This window comes from Eschrichtius robustus, chromosome 9, assembly GCF_028021215.1.
Source record: "Eschrichtius robustus isolate mEscRob2 chromosome 9, mEscRob2.pri, whole genome shotgun sequence".
Lineage (NCBI taxonomy): Eukaryota > Metazoa > Chordata > Mammalia > Artiodactyla > Eschrichtiidae > Eschrichtius > Eschrichtius robustus.
Genome location: NC_090832.1, coordinates 1,387,966 through 1,411,377, shown reverse-complemented (window position 1 = coordinate 1,411,377; position 23,412 = coordinate 1,387,966). Strand labels below are relative to the sequence as shown.

The 23,412-nt window shown below is 49.4% G+C and overlaps 1 protein-coding gene across 2 annotated transcripts in view; it reads left to right on the top strand.

Annotated features, from left to right (window-relative positions):
• Positions 1-23,412, top strand: part of SMOC2 (SPARC related modular calcium binding 2) — a 156,922-nt gene that overhangs the window by 89,911 nt on the left and 43,599 nt on the right. For both annotated transcript variants that reach the window (XM_068550706.1, XM_068550705.1), the window contains exons 8-9: positions 16,240-16,426; positions 22,821-22,903. In XM_068550706.1, coding sequence (XP_068406807.1) covers positions 16,240-16,426; positions 22,821-22,903 — 270 coding nt within the window. The remainder of the gene's footprint in view (positions 1-16,239; positions 16,427-22,820; positions 22,904-23,412) is intronic.

Below are 23,412 nucleotides of genomic sequence, written 5' to 3'. Positions count from 1 at the left end.
CTTCTAGAAGTTTTATAGTTTTGCATTCACCATTTAGGGCTATAATCCATTTTGAGTTAATTTTTGTGAAGGGTGTGATGTCTGTATCTAGATTCATTTTTTGGCACTTGGATGTCCTGTTGTTCCAGCACCATTTGTTGAAAAGATTATCCTTATACCATTGAAATTTCTTTGCTCCTTTGTCAAAGATCAGTTAATTATATTTGTGTGGGTCTATTTATGGCTCTGGAACAGAGTTAAGACTTAAAAATATTCAGTAATTGGCTGTGGATGGGTCGATGACTGGGAATAGAATTAATAGAGACCAGAAATAAGGTCTAAAAGCAAAGAAATGAGAGTTTAGATGTTATACAGGAAGATATGGAAAAGGTGCGGGTTTTTGGCCAAGTCTCTTTGGGAACAACCAGGGGAGTCTTGACAGCTGTCAGAGCTGGTCTCGCTCGGGGGCTGCCTCCCCGTCTCCATGACCCAGGTCTTTGCCGTGGACCTTCAGCCTCAGTCTCAGCCAGTAGGAAGCGTCTCTCCCTGTGCTCGAGGCTGCCCACGGGCCATATTGCTGCCACTTTGAACAGAGGTGCTGAAGGAAGTTCTGGGAGACGAGAGCTTGAAATAACATCTGTTTTTGACAAGACATTTGGAGCATTCACGAACCTGGGAGAGAGGCTCCCTGGGACTTGGGAGATATTTGAAAAGAAAACTTGGGTACTGGGGAGAATTCACGATAACATAATTTTAATTACTAAGATGTGTATTTTAAATGCTCTGCTGTGGATGGAAAGTGTAAGACAGGTATTATTAGTGGGAACATCTCTAATCTTTCTTTGCATTTATTTCTGCTTTATTTATTTATTTTTGGCAGCATATTTTATGAAATTTTTTCTTCTTTTCGCTTTTCATCCCTTCATCTTTTCCAAGTGCCCGGGAAAGAAAGCCAAGCCAACCCATAGCCAGTGTCTCCCTGGCCCTCTTCTCCATGGACACGGTTTCTGTGGCTGAATACCCTACTTTGGGGGTGACCAGCGTGACTGGCCCCCAGAACAGCAGAAGGAGGGCAGGGAGGGGGCAGAGGACGCTGGGGGGATCACCTGGTGCTGAGAGTGTCCGTGGTGGGGTCGGTGGGGGGATGAAGGTTGGTTACATGGGGTGTCCGGGCCCCAGTGACACAGAAGGTGTGGCCGGGAGGGAAGGCGAGCCGGTCCGTGGGGCCTCGCGGTGTGAAGACGAGGTGCCCTGAGCCTGGACCCTGTATCACAGGCCGGAGGTCACCGTGAACCTGGGAGCCCGGGGCCTCGCAGGCTGGAGGAGGTCCAGGAAAGGGTGGCTCGGAGCGGGGCCTGCACGGGGGGGAGGGGCCTGCACGGGGGGGAGGGGCCTGCACGGGGGGTGGGGGAGGGGAGCACACCTTTCCCTGGAGAGTCAGCTGGCATCTGGAGCATCTCAGTTTTCTGCTTCAATCTTGCGGGCAGCCATCTGGGCCGAGGTCCGGCGTCCGGCGTGTGTGCCATGTGACAGAGCGGCTTTTCTCTTCAACTGCCGACCTGGGTGTGGCCTTGCTGACCTCTGTGGAGGTCACACTCTGTCCCCCACTTGCTCCCCACAGCCAGAGGGCTCTTCTCTTGCAGATACTGCAGGCTCTCAGCAAGCCTGTGGGACGGCAGGAGACCCTCTGTGTAAACCGGGCCCAAACGTGGCCTTAGTAGGTAACGTGGTACCAGGCGTGCTGTTGGCTGGAGCTTGGCTGGTGATCTGCCCTGTTTGGACACTTCTGCCAAAACGTGTCTTCAGATTTCCTCCCCTGCAAAAGGAAGGGCTTGTAGGGAATGTTTGACCCTCAGGGCCACCAGCGGGACGAGGAGCAGCTCCGGGCAGCAGGGGCATCCGGACCCCAGGGGCCATCGTCACAGGGACCGCTGCCCACTCCGCTGCTGCTTCTCACGGCTGCACAGTTAAATACAGTTACTCTGTGACTCAAAACCCAGATGAGGAAATGGGCACGGCACGCTTCGGTAAGACCTTCCCTCTTTGTAGTTCCGTCCAGCATCCTATTCGCATCCTGCTGGGAGACGTACACTCACTGCACAGCGGTGGGCACGGAGCCTCTGACCAGGGCGTGGGGATCCCACCAGCAGCCGGGACGCGGCGCTCGGAGACACAGGGAAGCCTCCCTTTGCTCTTTGTGTCTTGGCGGAAGATGGAAGGTCCCGCACAGGTGTGGACGTCTTCTTGAAGGAGGCGCAGCACGCCAAGGGTCTGGCTTGACTGAGGAAAGAAAACGCGAGCAGAACCGTTTGAGCCAGCTGCAGACATCTGAAAATAAACTCCCCCAAGCAGTGTGAAGCCATCACGGCAGCTGAAGGAAACTGCCCCGGGCCTGGGACCAGCCCCCCTGCCTGGCTCTCCTTCGAGGACGCTCAGCCCGGCCAGTTCAGATGCCCCCTCCTCGTGTCCCCACCCCTCCGGGTGGACGGCCTCTCTCCTTTGCGGTCACTCATCTGTGAGGTCAGATCATCCCTGAGCATGAGATTTCCCGGATTTCAAGGCTCTCACAGCTGCCCAGCACAACGCCGGGCTGCCCGCATCTGTTGGCCACACAGCCAAGGCAGCCGGTCCTCCAGGCCCTAGACCGGGCTCCTCCCCGGCCGGCCTGCTTGGGGTCGGGGTGTTGTCTTCCTGACGTTTCTTCCCTCAACTGTCCAACGGGCAGAGCTGCGTGCAGACAGAGGAGACGTGGAGACTGGGCCTCATGTGGATCTGCCGTCACCAGGAGAGCCTACTACATGCTCCCTTAGAAAATCAATGTATAGCACAAGGCTCTTAGCCTCAAATGATTCAAGTTCATGGGCTAGTTCGGCAGCTCTCAGAACTTCTGGTTTAAGAATCGCTTTATGCTCCGAGAACTTACTGAGGCCCCAAGAGAGCTTTTTAAACATGGTTCGTATTGATCGGTTTTAAAACTGAGAACTTTTTAATACACATTCACTTGGCTGCCATCATGAGTCACTTGTGAGCCTGAGAAGACAAAGGGCACCTCGGTATTTATAGAAATAGTTCTGACCTCGTGGGCCTCCTGGGAAGGGGTCCTGGGGCCATGCTCTGAGGACCACCGGTCAGAGTGCCAACAAGACGGACGCCTCAGAGCAAAGAGGGAAGCCCCAGCTGTACAGAGCCGTCCAGGACGGCTGAGAAATAAAGGGCCAAACGAAGCACCGTGGAGATTCGACAACAGCATGAACCCCTTGCTGGTGGACAGAGGGGGAGGTGTCACTGCAGACGGGGGACAGAAGTTTTGTGGTCAGGCCTCTCCAGCCCGAGACCCATCTTGGATCCAAACAACACGAGGACTTAACATCCCTAATCGGAACACTTTGCTTCTCAGCCCCAGACATCTACATCCAGGTGATTCAGATTTTTCTCCAAAAGCAAGTGTGGAAGCTCACTCTGTATGTGGGGCATGAAGCATCCTTTCTGAAGGTTTCCTTAGAAGAAAGACCCCCCGGAAGGTGAATTCACGCCGCTCTGTCCTTGGAGACACTCGTTGGTTTCAAATGGCCGTTTGCCCATTGAAATCTGCCCACATTTCATCAAAGAAAACTCTTAAGGCCGAAGTTCGGTCGGGGCGCTTATCACGTGTGTGGTCTCTGTGCTCCCAGTTCCAGGGTTTGCTGGAACTTGGACTCATGACCTTCGCTCTTTCCCTCCCACCCCGATTATGGCTGATGGTCCTGGTTTCCTTTGGGATGGGTATTTCGGGTCCAGTGATTAGATGGAGAGGAAGTGGAGAATATCAGAATTCCTCGCTGTGGGCAGTCCAGGGGGAAACACCCGCGGGACCGGCCTCGCTAAGATCCCCAGTGGCTGATGGAGGTGAGGGCATCGCTGTCCGGCAGCCGTCCCAGCAGCGGTGCCTCGAGCCCTGTTCCTTTCCAGGAGCGTCTCGCTTGCCCTCAGACCTGGGTCAGGTACGGGCGCCTTCAGGTGGGGCGTTGACCGAAGGCTGGACAAGGTGAGGCTGTGACGGCACGGTGCCTCCCGTGATGGGTTGGTGCCTGCGTGTCCCGGGAGCTGAGCCAGGCCTGGGATGTTGCCCCCGGGAGGCCCGCCGTGGTCACGGCTGACCCCACTGCATCAGTCTTCTCTCTGTTTGGGGCTCTGTAGCATCGACTCGGGGTTGGAGACCTGGCTTGTGTCCTGCTTCTACTGTAACTGTTGGAGGCCTTGGGAAAGTCACTTAATTTTCCACCCTGACTCGCAAGAGTTGGCCTGTCATTTCTTCCTGGTTATGAGGGTTAAAGATCTTCCAGTACAGGGCCTCTCATCCTGACGTAAGATGCTTGTTTGCAGGGCCACCTCCTCTGAGCAGGCATCTCTGCTGCCCTAGTCGGCTGGGCCCTTACTTACCAATCCCGCCCCCGGGGGAGAAAGGGGTGCCGCGCTCGGAGGGCGGAGCATCGTGTGTCAGGACTGTGTGCACCTTGCTGAATCCAGCACTCCCAGGGGCGATGCAGATGGGCCCCGTTCTCCTCACCCTGTAGACGGGGAGCCCCCCAGGACACTCGGTGAGTGAGTACTGGAGCCTGGGTTGGTATCCTTCCCGGGCCACGGTGTGTCCAGGACACCAGGGTGGGCAGTATGGCAGAGGCAGTGTCGTTTGGGTCAGAATGTTGCTTTGTGTTTTCTTTTTCTCATCTCGGTTTTGTAGAACCCACTTTTGTTTGTCCACTTGCAAAGAAAACTAGTTTGGAGAAATTTGGCCACCTCTGGATATTAGCCTGAGTGGACACAGTGTATTTTAAAATAGGTTGTAATCAGCTGCATTAGCTTAAACCACTGGTCTTAATGGGAGACTTTCTGGACAATGGAAAATATTCTGATTTCTTTTGTAAGGCATCCAAATATAAAATCATACTGCTTTCCTTAACTTCCTTTTGTCATGTCTCCTAACTCTACAGAACTTAAAGGGAAAAGCAGGTAACATTTCTAGTGCACATTTTCGGTGCAATGATGTGTTCACCCCTCTCTGACTGGGCATAGTTCCATGAGTGACAAAAGGACGTGGCAGCTGTTGTCCTGGAGAGAGAGGGGTGCTGTGCTAGGGCTGACCCGGGTCTCGGGGTCCTTGAGCAGCGGCAGGAGATCCTCCCGCAGTGGAGGCCTTGGTGAGAATCGCTGAGGCCAGTGCAGTGAGGGTGGGGACGGGGCAGGGGTCCAGGGAGCACCCTGGAGAGTTAGGGTCCTCGCGAAGGAAAGAGTGGAACAAAAGGTACCCGGATTCAGGTTTTCAAGAGTGATGCTGGTGAGACTGTCCTTGATAAAACAATCTAGAAGATACAGAGAGAGGTTAGGATGGAAGGGGGTGTGGCTTGGGGCCATTCTCTGTCGGGGGCTCTGAGGTCCTTCTGGGGTGGGTGGTCTTCGCCGGGGCTCACGGCGCTGGGTCGCTCCTCTCCCCCGTCTGGGACTCGGGTTCAGGCTGGAAACGGTTACTTAGGTCCATTGCTACAAGAATAAACATGGGAAGAAAACAATTAGAATGGACACCCGGGGTCACTATTTTCTTTCCAAAGAAACTGTATCTGTGAATTACATCCAAATCTTTATTTTTTTTGGAAATATACGTTTGACTGGGGGCTTCCCATGTTACCTGTTTATACCATTTTGGGGATGTTTCTAGACAGGACTGTTATGTGGCTTCCAAGGGCAGAGGGGCAGGGGTGCCCACGTGTGTGGGAGGTGGCTTGTTTGCCTCGGTGTGGGTGTGAATTCTCACCCAGCTTCGCCTGACTCTGCCATCCTGAGTAAGATATAAAACTTTTCAGAGCCCGTGTTTCCTCACTGGTAAAATACACATGGTAATACGTATACCTTGGTCTGTTATTACCAGGATTAAAGGAGAATATGCAGAAAGCTGGGTTCCCTGCCCACCATGCCTGTAAATGTTATGGCAACAATCCTGGATTTAAAAGCTAATCTTAAAACTCTTCCTTTGGAATTAAATTATACAATTGATCGTAAACATGTGTCACTTATGCGCAAAGCCTTAGCACCATGAATCCCAGTTTGATATTTTACTGAAAGTGGACATGTGAATAATTATATTCCATCAAAACTGTAAGTTTCCAGGTCTCCCCCCGCCCACTCTGCCATTTCTAGAAAATCAAATTCTAAAGGGGCAACTCTTTTTATTTTTTATTTTTTTCCTTCTTTGATCATCTGTGTTGTGCAATTAAAAAGAAAACCACAGACAGTTCCATGACTGATGAAGACAACATATGTAAAAATTAAGTAATCAACTCTGAGAGAGCGGGCCTGGCCTCAGACCAGGACTTCGGGGCCGGGATGGCTCAATTTAAACCCTGTCTCTGACACTCTGTCTTTACCTTCTCTGATTCAATCACGGAACTTGCAAAATGATAACAATAATCCCACCTCACAGAATTATAGCAAAGTGATTCAGTTATACATATATGTATTATACATTCTTTTCCATTATGGTGTGATTAAGCAAATTAATACCTAAAAGCAGGTAGTCTTAAGGACCCACTAAATGTTATCAAGTATCAATCTCCAATCTCTGCTGTGTGTAAAACTCCTATGCTTTCTTTTTCTTTTTAAAGATTTTTTTGATGTGGGCCATTTTTAAAGTCTTTATTGAATTCATTACAACACTGCCCCCATTCCATGTTTTGGCCTTTTGGCTGCAAGGCATGCGGGATCCCCGCTCCCTGACCAAGGATCGAACCTGCACCCTCTGCATTGGAAGGTGAAGTCTCAACCACTGGACCACCAGGGAAGTCCCTCATATGCTTTTTATAAGTGAATCCTACTTGACAGATTGTTTATTATTTTATCCCCGAAATATTTTTATATGTGAAGTCCTTTGTAAACTTCAGAATACTTCACAGACTTCCATTCTATGTAGCAGTTAAGCTTTTAGTATCCACCAGCTAAGCAATGTATAATCACACACAGCAGTTAGGTATCTGTATTAAAGAAAATAATGTCCATTTTATTAACCCCAATAGCAGTCATATACATTTTAAGACAAGTAGAGCAAAGGTGCGAGTCTTCCTGTTGATTCAATGTCCTGATGAGGTTAGTATGCATGTCCACGTGAGGGCCTCTGGAGGTGACGGCATCCTTGGTCCACAGGGGAACCATGGTCCCACCTTTAATTTGGTACCTTGTCATTGCCTCGTGCCGAGTTACCTGTGCGTTTCTATCTGCGTTTACTAACGTTCCAGGATTTGTTATTTTCTATCATGTGTGTCTGGTAGTCTCAGATTAAGCCCTCGTTATCCCTTGTAGGGACTGAAGACAGTCTTGAACTGGTCTTTTGTCTGAAAGCTTTGCCAGCAGGGTTTTAAAGCACAAATATGATCCTGGCACTCATCCTTACAAGGCTTTCTGCTGCTTGTGGAAATTGCTTTACCTGCTCCAGAGCCCCCACTCTGGCCCCTGCTGCCCGGCAGCCCACCGCTTGCCATGGACCCTCCCTCTGAAGCCCTGCTTCCTTGTGGGAAGGCCAGCCCCTCATCCACCGTATTTGCTGAGCACATGTTAATGTGCCATTGATCTTATGCATGTGAAAGGCAGGGGCCATGTACTGATAAGGGCAAGTGGCAAAATGCCAGGAGAAGCAAGATATTTGGTGGTTTAACTAGGTGTAGTTTTTGAGAGAATTCTGAAAATACTATAAGGAAATGCATAGAAAATAGAAGATGCTGATTTTTGCCCTCTGAAGCTGACACCAGAATGCCTGTTGTATCTGACAGCTACTGCTTCATAACAAATAGCCCCAGGATGTTAGCTGTGATCAGTGGCAAGTGTTCATTTCTCATGCATCTGCTGAATATGGCTGGGCTCTGCTGGGAGGCTCCAGGCTGCATGTGGGTCTGGGTCTGTCCCATACATGCCGACATACATGTCTCATCCTCCTGGCCTGAGTGAGGAGACCGGAGGATGCCCTGCTCCTGGCAACACCTAAGGGCAGGAGAGTGGCCCACACGCATACAGGTGTCCAGCCTCAGCCTGCAGACACCCCACGAGCAATGTAGTCCCCACGTCTGAGCCCAATGTCACAGGACAGGGGAGACACCCTGCCAGTGTGGGGGGGAGCTGCAAAACCCCTGGTGATGGGGAGAGAAGACGGATTGGGCCAACGTGTCATCAGTTATTCCTGGAAATCAGTACATAATTATTCCGAGTGAGAGAAGCTGAGGGGGTGGGGCTTGAGGGCCCAGCAGAGCGCCGTCCGGATGGCCGTGAGTGTTGGACGGGGACATGATGCATTGCCGAGCCGTCCAGCTGGTGGCTGCCGTGGCAGCTGGATTTGGCCAAGACCTTCGAAGATAAACAAACTAGTCCACGCATGTCCCAGCAGTGCAGCAGGGTGGCCAGAGCAACAGGATCCCGGCCAGCAGAGGACACTGAGGCAGAACACGGGGACTGCCCCCAGGAAGCTGGGGGGAGAGCAGGGGGACAGATGCTCTCACCTGGTCATTTCTGCAGCAGATTCGGCTGGATGTGAGAACTGCCCGTAGCTTAGACGTTCCTGCAGAGCAGACTCATGCCCATTGGACGTGGGACCTGAGCAGATTCTGCACATTCTCATTCTCATAGCAAGAACTGTCCTTTCCCAATTCAGTCAGTACTTAGAGGCCCGAGAACCTTATTATTATTACTATTATTATCGTCATTGGAGTCCAGTTGATTTACAATGTTGTGTTAGTTTCAAGTGTACCGCAGAGTGAATCAGTTATACGTGTACATATATCCCTTCTTTTTCAGATTCTTTTCCCGTATAGGTTATTACAGAACATTGAGTAGAGTTCCCTGTGCTCTACAGTAAGTCCTTATTGGTTATCTGTCTTATATGTAGAGGTGTGTATATGTCAATCCCAATCTCCTAGTTTACCAAGAGCCTTATTATGAACAAAGCTGGCCTTACTGGTGTAACGTCAAGCTGGCCGTGTTTGTTTAGTGGGTAATGGAACACCACGTCCTTTTGGACAAAAGGAAAGAAAAGACTAAGCATTTGTTAAGTACTGTTCCTGGGAGCCAGCGATGGACTCGCATGTGTATTTGGTTTATCACTGAATCCGAGATACTGTCCATCCTCAGATATACCAAAAAGGCAAATAAATATATTGCCCATTAAAATGTGGTCGATATTTTCTCATATCTTAGGATCCCTATTTTGTTTTTATTAAGAGAACTTTTTACGCATCATTTAGGTGTCGACTGTCTATCGGGAACGTGTCTGCACGGTGAGGTGGGCTGCGGCGTGTGTGTCCCCAGGACAGGACGTCTCCGCCATCGCCGATGCTCTCAGGGTCTCCCGGGCCGGGCCTTCCTGGAGGCCGCCGCCACTTAGGTTCCCATCACTCGACGATCATTTTACCCGCGCTAGAGTTTTGTATAAATGGAATGATGGCACCATATAACTCCTGGTTTCTGCCTTTTTTACTCATTATAATAGTTTTTAGATTCACTCTTGTTGGTCATATTTGTTACCCATTTATTCTCTAGTTTATATGCACAATTGTATATTGTATGCGTGTACCACGATCTGTGCATTTTCCAGTAAATGGCTATTTTAGTTGTTTCCGTTTGGGGGCTGTGATGAGTAAAGCTGCCGTGTGCATTCTGCACTCATCGCTCTGTGGATGTTCTAATGACTCTTGGGTAAACACCTGGTGTAGACTTCACACTTGTGGGAGGAACGCAGGAGGGTCCCCACTGCTCCACATCCTCGCCAGCCTTGGGGGCCTCTGGTGTGGGTCATCAGGGCCCCTCCCGCAGGCCCATGGAGGTACCTCCTGTGGGTTTACTTTGCATTTTCCTGGGGACTGGGGACACCCGGCAGTTTTCTCACTGCTTATTGTTCAATCACATACCTTTCATTTTGAATTGTCAGTTCCAACCTTTGCCCAATTTAAATTAGATTATTTGTCATTTTTATTGATTTGTAGGGGTTATTGACATAACCTGAATCTTTGTCAGGTGTGTGTGTTACGAACATTTTCTCCCCGTCTGGGGCTTGCCTTTTCACTTTCTTAATAGTGTCTTTTGGTGAGTATAAGTTATAAAATGTATTAATAGCATCCAGTTTACCAAATCTTTCATTTTGTGGGTAGGGTTTTCTGTGTCTGCCATAAAACCCCAAATATTAATGGGAAGCCCTTAAGAAGGAGAGCTGACCACAAAACTGACAGCTGCAGTGGGCATCCTTCTGAAATACGGCCAAATCTGAGGACCACGTTTGTAGAATGGATACGACTTGTTATTGCTGCCTATAAAAATGCTTCAGGCTTCATCACACTAAAATCAAGGATCCTCCGTTTAAAGAGATCTTCATTTAAGAGTTTTTTTTCCCTTTAAGTTTGTAAATGTCTGGCAGCCATTTGTTATCATCTATAATCTAATTCCCTTCGGTTGTCAGATTACTTGAACAAACTGTCAGACACCTTTTAAGTCACTAAAATCTGCTAGTTTGGGAAATAAACTAATTTTTTAATGGAACCTCTACCAAATTTACAGAGGTAGCTTTTCTAAAAATACAGAATTGTTATATAGTTGCAGAACTTAAAATTGACAGAAGCAAATTGGAATTGTACTCATGTTTCTAGTCTAATACGATAATGAAAAAATACTGAGGCAGACTATCTCAAAAGTGCTAATTAATTCTCAGAAGTCTGCTCAAAATGGGGTGTGTAGCCCAGGAGACGAATATCCAAGCATTAGAGAAGGCACAAGCACAACTGCTTGGAACTAGAAAAGCTTAAATAAAATTCACCATAGAAGAAAGCTCAATGCAATCACCATAATCATGTTGAAGAGTTAACGCATTTCCATGTAGGGTCAAGGGTCACAGTACCAGCAGGAGAGTTAGTTAAGCTGAGGCAAGAAGAGAACCATCCAGATTGCTGCAAAGCCAGTGGCCTGTGTGAGAATGGGTTTAATACACTGAACGGAAGGTTGTTTTTTTGTAAAGAATGTTGAGATTTGACAGCATGACAAATTGCATATATCATTTTGAAAGTGAGTAGACATCTCTCTTACCAGACACAAACTGCAGAACTTGTAGCTGCAATCTGATCCATTTTAATTCTCGTCTATTACTTGAGACTTTGTTATATCCTGTGACTTGATGGGTCAGGTAATTAGGACAGTGCAGCATAAGCATGGGTGTTAATGAATCCAGAAGTTCAACCCAATATTTCCCCATTCTTGTGCTCAAGTTGTGGTTTAAGAAGTCTACATCTGTGGTATTGAATACACGTAAAGTTTTCTTTTGGGTTATGACTCTGGTAGTTCTTCGTAGGACCTTTTGCTCTTTGTGTTTCTATGTCTAATGGGTTATGTTAAACTTTTGCTCAATGTTAATAATAAATTCGCCCAAATCCTTGCCACTTTTCACGTGTGATTCCACCAACCACAATGACCCGTGAGGCAGGACAGGCACAGAAGAGGGTGTCGGATCTGTGAGGTGAGAGTTTTGCTAAAGTTCGTCAGACTAGTAATTCAAGGCTGGAGAACAACCAGAGTATGTCTCCTAGTCCGGAACTTGACCTGTGCCCCTACGGCATGAAGCTGGCTCAGAAGAGTCATCCCGTGTCCCATGACTGCGCTAGGAGTTTCGTATCACTTCCTAATTCTCTAGGGACACGAGCCTCATTTATTACAAAGGCTGCTTTTCTTTCACCTCAAAGTATGTTCAGGCCTCTTTCCTTAGGAAAAAAATCTTTATTCAACCCAATCATCAATTCTAAATAATCTCTCAACTTTTCCTTTGCCCGCCACGTATTCCTCAAATGGGAACTCTCTTTGGCTGGTTTTTCTTGGACAAATGCAGTGGCTTCTTCGGACACAGCTCGCCTTCCTTTAGATGCCCTCACGTTAAAATTCCTTCTGTTCATTTTTTCTCTTTCAATTCTTCTTCTTTCACACATTAACTCCTCAACATTCAGTATAAGAGAAAATTATGTAGTTAAAGCCCTTCTGAATAGGAAAGATGTCACGGTCGGTCATACCACGCTGAACGTGCCCGATCTCGTCTGAATGGGAAAGAAAACGTAAATATTTTCATCTAACCTATTAAAGTCGATGGTATAATTTGAATTTTGTGAGCATTAGTTATTTTATTTTCTTGCTGAATTATTTCCAGAATCCCAAACTTTATTTTTATCCATTGGAGGACATCCTTTTGGAATGGAGTCAAACCTAACTTTTCATGAGATAAGTACTGTAAAACTCCAGCTTTGGTGCCCTTTGCGACCCTGACCCATCAGCCAGCTGCAGGCGTCAACACTGGCACACACGCTTTCACCTGGTCCTCAGCCAGTCCTGACCAGAATTTCACCAGCGCCTTTCAACCGTCCCTCCTTCCCTCTCTCCTATTTCCACCATTGTTGTTTGGTCCTCTCCATTTTTACTTTCTCTAAAGAGTCCCTTTTTCTGTGCTCTTTCCTACTGTGTGATGAGATCTCACTGACATTTTTCTAAAACATGGTTGGGGCTTGTCTTTTTGGAGTCCTGTTCCTGTGTGTCTCAGTGATTGGGTGAGCGTCCAGTGCGATGAAGTGCGACTTGTTGGCCGTTCACCTCCTTTTCCAGGCGCGATTAGCATCCTGAACAGAACAGGGGCATCTTTGCCGGAGAGAATCCCGCTCCAGGAGCTTTTCCCCTCAGCCATCTCGTTGTGGCCCCAGCGGGATGGGGCAGAGCTCAGCTGTCTCAGGAGGGTGACTTTTAAACAGATAGATGGGACAGCCCTTTAGCCTCTGTTCCCTTGGACCATCATGAATTTGTTTAAAGAAGATCTACTTCCTTCCACATGGCCCTAAAACGTAAAATGTAATTGCATTTCTCCCATAAGAGAAACTAAATTCCCCACACGGAGCCAGGTTTACCAAATAAAATTGCATAAGTGAACGGTTCTAACTTCAGCCAGGATGTTTATATAAACAAACACGGAATCTCTTCTGACTTGGCAATGATATCTGCCATATTTTACAACATTCTCAGCAAATTTTAAGAGGTGGTTGACTTAATCAATACTACCTTGCTTATGATGAGCCTTCAAATACGATGTAAAATCCTCAAAAGGGCCATTTCAAGAATTTTCCAGAACTATTTCTATAGCTACAGTATGTTCTTGGATAGAGCATGGAAAGCATTTTGTGCCCAGATAATCACACCATAAATTCTGTTCACTAGTAAAGCTTCTGAAAAAGGGCCAAGTGCACAGGAAAGTAAGCAGTGTGTCTCCAGGAGAGCTTCCTGGAGCAGGCCCCACCATCAGCTGAGCTGCCTGCATGTGGAACTCCAGTTAGGGACGGGCCAGCTACTTTGAGGGTTTCAAGAGACAGGACCCAGTTGCCTCTGAAAACGTGTAGCTCAGCCTCCATCCTCCTTAGGTTGCCCGCATGATCTAAAGTAACGAACTGGTCACTTCAGAAAGAAACATGAGCCATTGTCATTTTGATTCCAAGCCAGTTTCCTAGTCACAGTTGGAGAGAAAGCCTCGTTAAATTAACCCTGTAACACAGGGGTCGGTTTGATTTATGTATCTACCTATTTGCTGAGCAAAATCTAGAGTGCATAGAAAAGTACAGAACTTATAGGAAACAATCAGTATGAAATTATTTTAAAAATTGGGTGGTGCTGTTATAAGAAATGCAACACCATTCATTTTCTGTGTGTATTAGAGATGAACCGTGTATTAGAAATCCCCTACATGGGTACCCTGTTAGCGCCCACAGCAGTGCCTGGTGCAATATTTGTTGAGTGCACTGATCAATGCAGTACGACTACTGATGGAAACGAAATGCCCGATCCTGATGTTGGACTGATTTGGAATCGTAACTTTGCTATTCAAAATTCTTAACTTGCAGACTGCCCCCACCCCCCAAAAAATGATCCACTCCCGGAAATTAAAGCCACGGGGAATTTAATGGAATTACATGGATGCCTCGGAGAGCAGAGGGCAGCTCAGACAGCTCAGGGCCCCGGAGTGGGCTCAGGACCTGGTCCCTGGTCCACACGCTCACAGACCACATGCCTTCCTAAAGGGGGCGGAAGCTGAGGGTGCAGGGCTGTCTCTGTAGCAGCGACCAGGGCCCTCGCTGTTAGGAAAAGAACCGCGTGCCGTGGTTCAAGGGCCATTTCTTCTGTCTCCTCTCGTGTTCATTAAACAATGTAGAATGACTGTGAGATTTGAACCACCCTGGGCTTTGAGATTATCCTACAAGACGTCGGTCTGGACACACGGCAATACAGCTTCCACCCTCCTCGTCCATTTTCAGGAGGCTGAGGTCAGCCAAGGAGGAAGCACTGTGTCTTCTGAGTCGGAGCGAGGGGAGAATCCCAGGTGCCCCGTACCTTTGTGTTCTTCCAGGACGTGTGCAGGGATGCCATGCTCACACAATAGCAGCATCCGGTAATACAGTCAGGAGATGAACTAGTCACAGCGTTAAACGTACATGTGACTGTCCTCAGATTGTAAATGGAATTACTAAAGGGAATGGATTACTAAATGGATTGTAAAGGGAAAGAAAATCTAGGTGGTTTTGTAACGATTAATGTCATGACTATGACTTATCTCAAACAGATTTATTGAGTGCCTGTGATATGCCAGGCATTTTTAAAAAAAATTATTTTCAGGCATTTTTTAAGTGCTGGAAAAATAATGAAAATGCGAGCTAACCTTTATGAAACAGGGTTTCTGTGACACACTGCATATGGAACCTCCTTCAGTCTGGTCACCTGAGTTGTCACGTGAGTCAGGTACCTAACTCCCAGGTACCATGCCCCCATCACCAGCCACGGCAGCACTGACACACAATGCTGTGTCACACGCTTTCCCAGCTTTCGGGGGTTCCCCACCTGTGCGGTGTCACATCTACCGTCACAACCTCCCTGCAAACTGTAGTTGGTTCGTTTCAAAGCAGGCTGAAACATAATTTATGCAACATTACTTTCTAAGCAGGAAATTGCTCTAAAGATTTTATTTAAAATATATTCGTCCAATATGTTGGCTGTTTTCTTTTCCCTTTTACAGAGAAATAGGAAAACAAAAGAATCTTTAGATCCCAAAAGACAGCTCAGGTGAGGGAGAGCCTTTTCTGAGGTGGCCCTGGGTCCGAGGGGGAGAGGTCTCGTGGTGGGCTGTTTGTTCATGATGGCTCTGATTCGGTGCAGAGGCCAAGCCCAGAGAAACCCCGCTGCAAGGGCGGAAACTGGAAACAAGCGCCCACATTTGGAATTCTTTAACACGAGTGAGGAGGAGGTTGGTTCGCTGCTGTGAATTTTTAATGCCATGTCTTCGGGCTGGAAGGATGCAGAACAGGAACATTTGGAATATTCTGTGCCCAGTGTTTTCTGGATTATATTTTAAAGCTCATGTGAATCTCTAGTGAGGGATAAAGTGTTCTTCACCTTTTATCTGACTCAAATTCATTACCGTCTGAGGATCACTGAGTAGCTTGGACTCGTTGATTTGGTTCTAAGGCATTCTCGGTCTATGAGTAGCTTGGACTCGTTGATATGGTTCTAAGGCATTCTCGGTCTATGAGTAGCTTGGACTCGTTGATATGGTTCTAAGGCATTCTCAGTCTGTTTGGGGCAGAACGTGGATCTAAGTTAGCTCATGTCCAAACGCAAAAAAGAAACGGAATTTATTAACATACAAAGACATAAGCCTTTATACATGGAAATACCCGGTCCTGGCATATTTTAAAGTTATCGCTTAGTTTTCCTGTGGATGAGCTTCAGAGCTTACCCCTGCACACAGCTTTAAAACAAAGTCCCTCATCTCTTCTTCTTGACTAATTTCCAGAAACGCAGCCTGTTTTGGAAATACTGCAGCTGGGATTTCCAGACTCAGCCTCAGTTGGCCCTCGGGGCGAGTGGGGGGCTGCTTTTCCAGGACCCTCCCGGGGGGCGTGGGTAGTGGTGTCAGCATGTGGGGGCTGCAGCGGGAGGGGCCGCGAGGACTTGCTGGGACTGGACCACGTGCCCACCGGCCCGGGGACCCAGAGCAGAGGACCGCGGCCGTCCCTGGGGCCTGGGTCCCGCCTGTGGCCTCCGGGGGTCCACGGGGCGTCAGATCCACCTGTGGACGCGGACCGCCCGCCCTGACCCTCCTCGCCGGCCCCTCCGTTTGCTGTTCAGTCTCATCCCCCATCGGCTCCCTGGGTGACCAGCCACGGGCTCACGCGTGTCTCCTTCTCACTGCAGCGTCCTCGTGTGACCAGGAGCAGCAGTCGGCCCTAGAGGAGGCCAGGCAGCCCAAGAACGACAACGTGGTCATCCCCGAGTGCGCCCACGGCGGCCTCTACAAGCCGGTGCAGTGCCACCCCTCCACGGGCTACTGCTGGTGCGTCCTGGTGGACACCGGCCGCCCCATCCCGGGCACGTCCACCAGGTGAGGCTCCATGGGGCCGGAGACCCCGGAACGCAGAGCCCCCGTGGTTCCCACCGCCGTGGATGCGACGCCCGTGCCCCGGACCTCGCCCCGCTTCTCAGTGCGGCGTTAACGCCTGTGCCCGCGGGAGCCTGTCTCCCTGACGTCACCAGGAGCTGGCGATGCCAGCGACGGCACGAGGGTGGTGAAGACAGACCTTTTAGGCAATTTTGCTCCTATCCGTATTCATGCAGGCTGGAATTTCGAAAAATGGCTCTGGTGTCCAGGCTGGGGTGGGCACCTAGAATGTTATCATCTATCACCTCAGCTTCTTTTGTCCCCGGTGTTGGCAAAGGGAACCTCGCATTTCACAGGAAACGATTGCCCAGGACGGCTCTCTGTAGTCCAGAGATACCTGTCTCCTGAAATTACCACTGAAAAAGAAAGAGAGTGCTGAGGTCAGGGGCAACAGTAGTTACTCAGGGTCTGAAATACAAACCGACCCATTCATTCATGTTTTGCGCGAGTCCGAGCAAAGCAGGTCATTTTGTAATAGCACCAGGAGAAGACCTTATATTTGTTCCTGGAAATAGAGTGAACAAGTAAGGATGTTTTTGCGGCTCTTGGTCATATGAATTGACCTTTGGTTTTTCATAGGTTGGTATAAAAGTAGTTTACAGGTAAAGGACACTAGTACCTCTCCCGGCTGATCCAGCTTAAGCCCTGGTTCCCTCTGCAGCGCTGAGGCGTGAGCACCTTGATGCTTCCCCCAATTTCTCAAGGGTGACCATGGTGCGTGTAGAAGGGGAAATGCACCTATGTAGATTCCGGGAGCTGGAGCGACAGGCAACCAGCTGACTTTTCCTCGTGAGAAAGTCCAGCCACACCTGGAGCCCCATCTGGCTCATGCAGGAGACCAGGCTCCTTGGGGACGGGAACCCCAGGCCCCGGCCTCCCTGGACACGTGGCCTGCCCTGCACACACACGACCCCGATGGGGTGTTCAGGCCAGAGGCCGAGGTTCCCTCTGCGGGTGGTCGTAGGAGATTGTTTCAAACATAAAGAGAACATAAATCTTCCCCAGGTTTTGTGTGAGAAATTGCTCTTCTCGCTCCTGAACGCGTCTGTACGCAGGGAGTGCTCATTTCTAAGAAACCTTTCTTGGGAAATGACATTTCCATTACTTCAGACTCAGGCTTGTGGACTGTGTCTTTCAGTTGGGCTGTTTGTTCCCCAGGCCCAGCTGCAGGGGCGCTAAGAACGATCTCGTAGCGCCGGCCCAGCTGCAGGGGCGCTAAGAACGATCTCGTAGCTCCGGCCAGCAAAAGTCCTGACACTGTCAGAGCCAGGCCTCCGCAGACGGGCTCAGAGGCTGAGATCAGCTTTATCACGCTGTCCCTGTAGAACCTGTAAACGTTTTTATCTTACAGTCAGACGAGAAACACAAGAAGCCCCCCTCCCTCCTGTCCGTCCTGATTTCATTCTGCCCAGACGTTTGTGGAACAGAGTACCAAGTTCTCATTTTCCCTATTCTTTGTACAGGAGGGAGGGACTCCCTCTTCTTTGACTTTCAAGAAACAGACTTAAATTAGACCCAGGGGAGGAGACCCCTCAGACTCGAGCTGTACTTTCCTCTCATTCGTTCATTCCTCTGTTCATCCTCTCCGATGCTGACTGTCAAGACCCCGACACCATCAGAACTGAGGCTAGTAGCGAGGGGGGTGTCAGAACCCGCACGTTTCCCACAGGGCTCCGTCCGTCGAGGCCAAGCTGTCCTTACGGCCCACCGGTCTGAAACGTGACCGCTCCCAACGCTCTCGGGGACAGAGGCTCCGATTATTTCCGCAGTTAAAGGACGTGATTTTCATGAGCCATTTTTGTTCTCTCTGCTCTGCATCTTCAGCGGACCAGCCTGCTCTGGCCTCATTCCTGTCCTGGCTTCTAGAAGCATCATACAGCTGTGACAACATAATGTGGCTTTTCTGACAGCAAGAAAGGCCTTCCCCATGGACCCACGGTGGGCCTCCCCTCACTCTAACTGGCCAGAATGTCACCCTCTGACCAGGCTACTGCCCGTCAGGGAGGGCCCTGGGCCCCATCGTTCAGCACCCAGGCATGGACGGGGCCACCCCCTGGGCCCCCGAGGCCACGCAGAGCAGGTTCTACGTGTGACAGAGTTTAGCACAGAAAGGATGCGATCTCTTAAAGCTCCGAGAAACACCCCTCCCTGTCACCCAGAGGTTCACTTTTTATTCACTAAACGTTTGAAACCCCTCAAAGTTGCAGGCACCGCTCTAGGGGTTGGGGGGATGCAGGGAACAAAACGGACACAACCCTGTGCTTGCATGGAGCTTACGTTCCCATGGGGGGGAAGGGACGATGAGCAAAACACATAAGCAGATAAGCTGAATGTGAGTTAACACGCCGGCCTGTGGTAGCTGCACTGGAGGACAGTGTACAGGAAATAGGGGCCCGAGGGGGGCAACTTCAGCGGGACGGCCGGGGGCTCCCGAAACGCTGAGGTCGGATTCCGGTCCAGAGGAATCTGGGGAGCAAGCCGATGATGTCTGCGGGGGGCAGTCCAGACGGAGGGGGGAATGTGGCCCCCCGACAGCGTAGGTCCCAGAGCCAGAATCTAGTTACATTTTGACCAAAAGGGAGGATGTATCGATTAGGAAGCTCTTCACTTCTAGTAGTGGTAAATCTGACAAATAGGCATGAACAGGGAGGGACTATGTAATCTAAAGAAGAGGTGCAGAGATGGAAGAAGTTCCCTTTCAGTGGGTGCTATGACTTGGTGATGTCACTGAGGACATAGAGTCTCCCAGGTCTTTCCTCTGACATCCTCAGTGTGTTGCCTTTACCCTTGGACAGTCTCCCCTCATGGTCATAAGATGGCTTCAGGGATCCGGGCATCTCATGCAGACACCACATGCTCAGAGGACACACAGCCCATCTCTCTCTTTCTCAGGAACCAAACAACCTTTCCTAAAAGTCCCCTAGCAGACTTAAGTCATGGATTATTGGCCGTAATTGGATCATATGACTACAGCTGAACCCATCACTGGCAAGAAAAATGGAATTGGTTTAAACAGATTTCTACATGGATACTGGGAAATCAGTCAAAATCATCAAGTTTAAGGCATATCTTATGAGATGCTGGCCAGCTTCACCAGCCCTCACTTACCCCTGCTTCTACTGTGATTGAGTAGCAATGTCACAGAAAGTCTTCTGCATTATTGTTTAAATACTTTCTGGTGCATAAATGCTATTTTCTTGCGATTTTTCTGAAATAAGCCATTCCAGGGAGATACTTTATAGTTTTGATTTATATTTGGGTAGAGAGTTCAAGTTTCCGCCCCCCCCCCACCCCAGTCGTTCTCTATATTTTCTGATGGGGAAGAATAATTTAAAAATCCAAAAACAGTAAGATGACATAAATATAAAATGCATTCTCATTATAAGCTAGTTCTCCTTTCCTTGTGTCATCATGAAAGGTAATTACAAAGCACACATTTTGTTACAGGCTTATGCCAAAGACAATAAACACACAGAGGCAGAGAGCAGCTACGGGGCAGAATTTCTAGGTGGGATGGTCGTCAGGTAGAAACATGAGTTGGACCGGGCTGATGCATCTGCTGGTCTCCCTGCCTTTTTGAGTCAAAACTGACATCTTGGCCGAGGTGTTCAGAGCCCCTGCAGACCAGAGCCCGGGCCACGTGTGGTGGGACAGGACCTGGGAGGAGGGGGGCGGGTTCCAGTCTGGTCGCTGATTAATAGAGGGGAGAGCTGGCGTGAGCTGTCGTGTTCAGCTTGGATCAGGCTGACTGCCAGCTACTACATTAGCGCCCAGAACGGAGGGATTTCTCTTTCACTTTCTTGATGGCCAGTGAGGGTTTGTCCACCTGCCGTCAGACTGCAGGCTGCTCTGACCTGGCACGAGGACCCCATTCCCAGCCTGTGGAGCCCACGTGGCTTGCTGGCCGTGTGAGCATGAAATCGAATTTCTCCCTGGCAGAGAGCCTGGTATCTGATGGGCAACCAGACGATTAAGAGATGTGCTTTCTTATCTTATACAAATAAGTTAAAACAAACACTATTGAAAAGGATGCTGACAGATGTCAACACAGTTTAAATGGCTTTATCTTCAAAGGCATTGATTCTATTTGTTGAGATTGTCATTTCCGCAAGTCACAGTATTCTTTACAAGGAGCAGAATGCTGTCATTTAAACATACATTTTTGTATCAGCATCAGCGCTGGGATTCTTGAGGCATCTACAGCCCAAATATGTAGCAAAACCAGGATGATCACGCAGTAAGGTTAATTTCCAGGCGGCTTCGAAGTTAAAGCTTCAGAACGGGGTTGGCAGTTTTGTGGTTTCTTATCACCACATGGGGGATACCGGCGTTGACTCCGAGCCTTTGACAGGCTGTACACAGAGTTCATACTAACAGTCCAACCTCTTAACACAACAGAACAGCCGGCGGCTGACGTCCTCACAGATCAAACATCCCAGGAATGGCTGGGCCGTTCGGCCTCCCCGGGAGCCCCATCCCTAGTTGTGCCTGCTTGGTTAGGAGCTGGGACTTTGCTTGTTCTTTCACAGCTCACGTTTCACGGGCTGCTGGCTGTGAAGGTGTCAGCTCTAGCATGGGTACCATTTCCAACCTCCCCAGCCCCACAGACGCTGATCTAGAGTCTGAAACGAGGATTTTTCAGTCTTGAGCACGTGCTCAGTTTCCCCAGATTTAACAAGCGTGAGTAACAACGAGCTCTTAGCCATCTCTCCATTACCTGCCTTCTTTCCCGAATGTTCCCCTAGGGAATTTCTGGCTCCTTACCTACCTGCCTCAGTCCCAGGTGGGAGAGGAGACACCAGGTGGGTAAGAGGTCCCTTCACCCCCGTTCATTCCTGTGACCGTGGTTCCAATGCCATCTGCACGGAACCCCACTGCATTTCAAAAGGATATGAGTTAATGGCTTTTGGTGAAAATGTGATCACTTAACTGTTAGCCGGAGTGTGTCGGGGACTCTTTAATTTCAAAAACAACATTTCAAAAAGGCATATTAAGTTTGTGTGAGTGGGGTGTTAAGTTTTCTGGTATCAAAGAGGCTATTCAGGGTGTGAGGGGCTGGAGGAGCTCGTGGTGCCCTGGCTGTGTTTCAGCCGCGCTGGACCCGACCCTCCAAGACCGGCCCCGGCTCCCCGGGCGCCAGGGAGGGACGCTGAGAAAGGATCCCTTCAGTGGGAAATTTCATTCTTTTATTTTCTAGGGTGGGAAAACAAGAAATAATGAAAAATAAGAATCAGAAGTGATCCCTATGAAGTAAACATGATCTCGTATCTCTTTCTGAGAGAGTGAAAAGGAAACGGGCAGCAAGAGAGGGTGAGGCCTCAAGGGGACTTTGTTCACATCCTGAGAATCAGCAGCCCCTGGACCTGACCGTCCCTCCTGCGCCCACGCCGACTGGCTCTGACTGTCGTTCGCATTTTCCAAGAATCTTTCCTGACCCCTGAGACTGCATTAAGGGCCCTAAGGGCAGGTTCTCACAGCTGCCAGGCATGCTACCGAATCATCGGTGTCCCCTTAAGACGGGGAAATGCAGTTTCCCCAGGTGATGTGCATCTCCCTGTGTCTCCCACCAAAGGGGCAGGTGCTGGGAGTCTCTCCACGTATCCCACCCAAGGGGCTTTATAAAGAGCCTTGAAGGAGGCTCCGCTGGGCAAGCTGTCCACCTGGGCCTGGATCTGGAGCCCAGCCGTCAGATCCATCCAGAATTACTGTCAATACTGGTATCCCCGAAGTGCCCGCTGCCCGAAGTGAAGTAGCCGGCAGGCACCCCGGGTCCCGCCTGCTCAGATACCAAGGGCCACCCTTTTCCTGTTGACTCCGTGGCCCAGAACATACACGTTATTCTTTGAACCCTGAGACAGCCTTTTGTAGCTTCGGGAGTTAGATTTTGAATTCGTTGGTCTTTGAGTAATGTATCAGTCTAGAGCTCTGAGGTCCTCTCTGAGACTTTGCACTCTTTCCCGGGGGCTGTGCCCCCTGCCCTCGCTTAGTGCTTGTGCTTGCATTTCCCCCTCCTCAGCCCCTCCCCACCCTGAACCGTACCAAAATCCCGTCCTAGGCAGGGGCGTTCGGCAGCCACTCTACAGGTTGTGCTTCAGAAACTGGATGGAGAGACAGAGCCCTGTGCACCATGCTTCTTCCTACTGACTGTGAAGAATATACTAAATTGCCACAAAGGTCACCAAAGGTCATACATCCCGAGCACTGTAATGTGAGGATGAGACGCCCAATGTGTCCCGGGGACCAAGGAAACCTGCGGTGTGAACACACGGGTACGGAAGGCAGCCCCCATCTCAGTGTCTCAAACTGGCTCTTTTCTCTTTCCTTCCCCTCCTCGTAGGTACGAACAGCCGAAATGTGACAACACGGCCAGGGCTCATCCGACCAAAACAAGGGATTTGTACAAGGGCCGCCAGCTCCAAGGTGAGTAGAACGATGGGTTCGGTTGGATGCGCCAGCTGCCACTTCGAGTTTTCTTGCAGATTTAGGATGAGGAAGGATCTCAAGCGAATTTAGTTGCAAAGAATGATTTCAAATGAACAGAGGCGGTGAGTTTAACCTTATGATTATTAAAAATACATTCCCAGAAATGTTTGATGGATGTTCTCTTTCATAAAAAAGCCCATAAGTGTTTGTGATACACCAAGAATGATGATTTCAACAGTTAAACCTCAAGCCCCGCCTGGACCCAGCGTCTTCCAGGAATTTATGTGCGATTGAACTTGGTCGTGTGGCGTGAGCCCCGCGCTGGCTGACCCCCGCCGGGTTGCAGTTATCTGATGAGATCGCAGAGTTAGAGACAGGACTTCTGCATCATGGCAGTTTCAGCGGCGTCGGTGGGGCTGCAAAGCTGGATGCTAGTTTGCTTCATTTCCATCCTCGTTTTTTCCTTTAAATGCCTCCAGATTGTGTACATGTAGCCACAGCCTCAG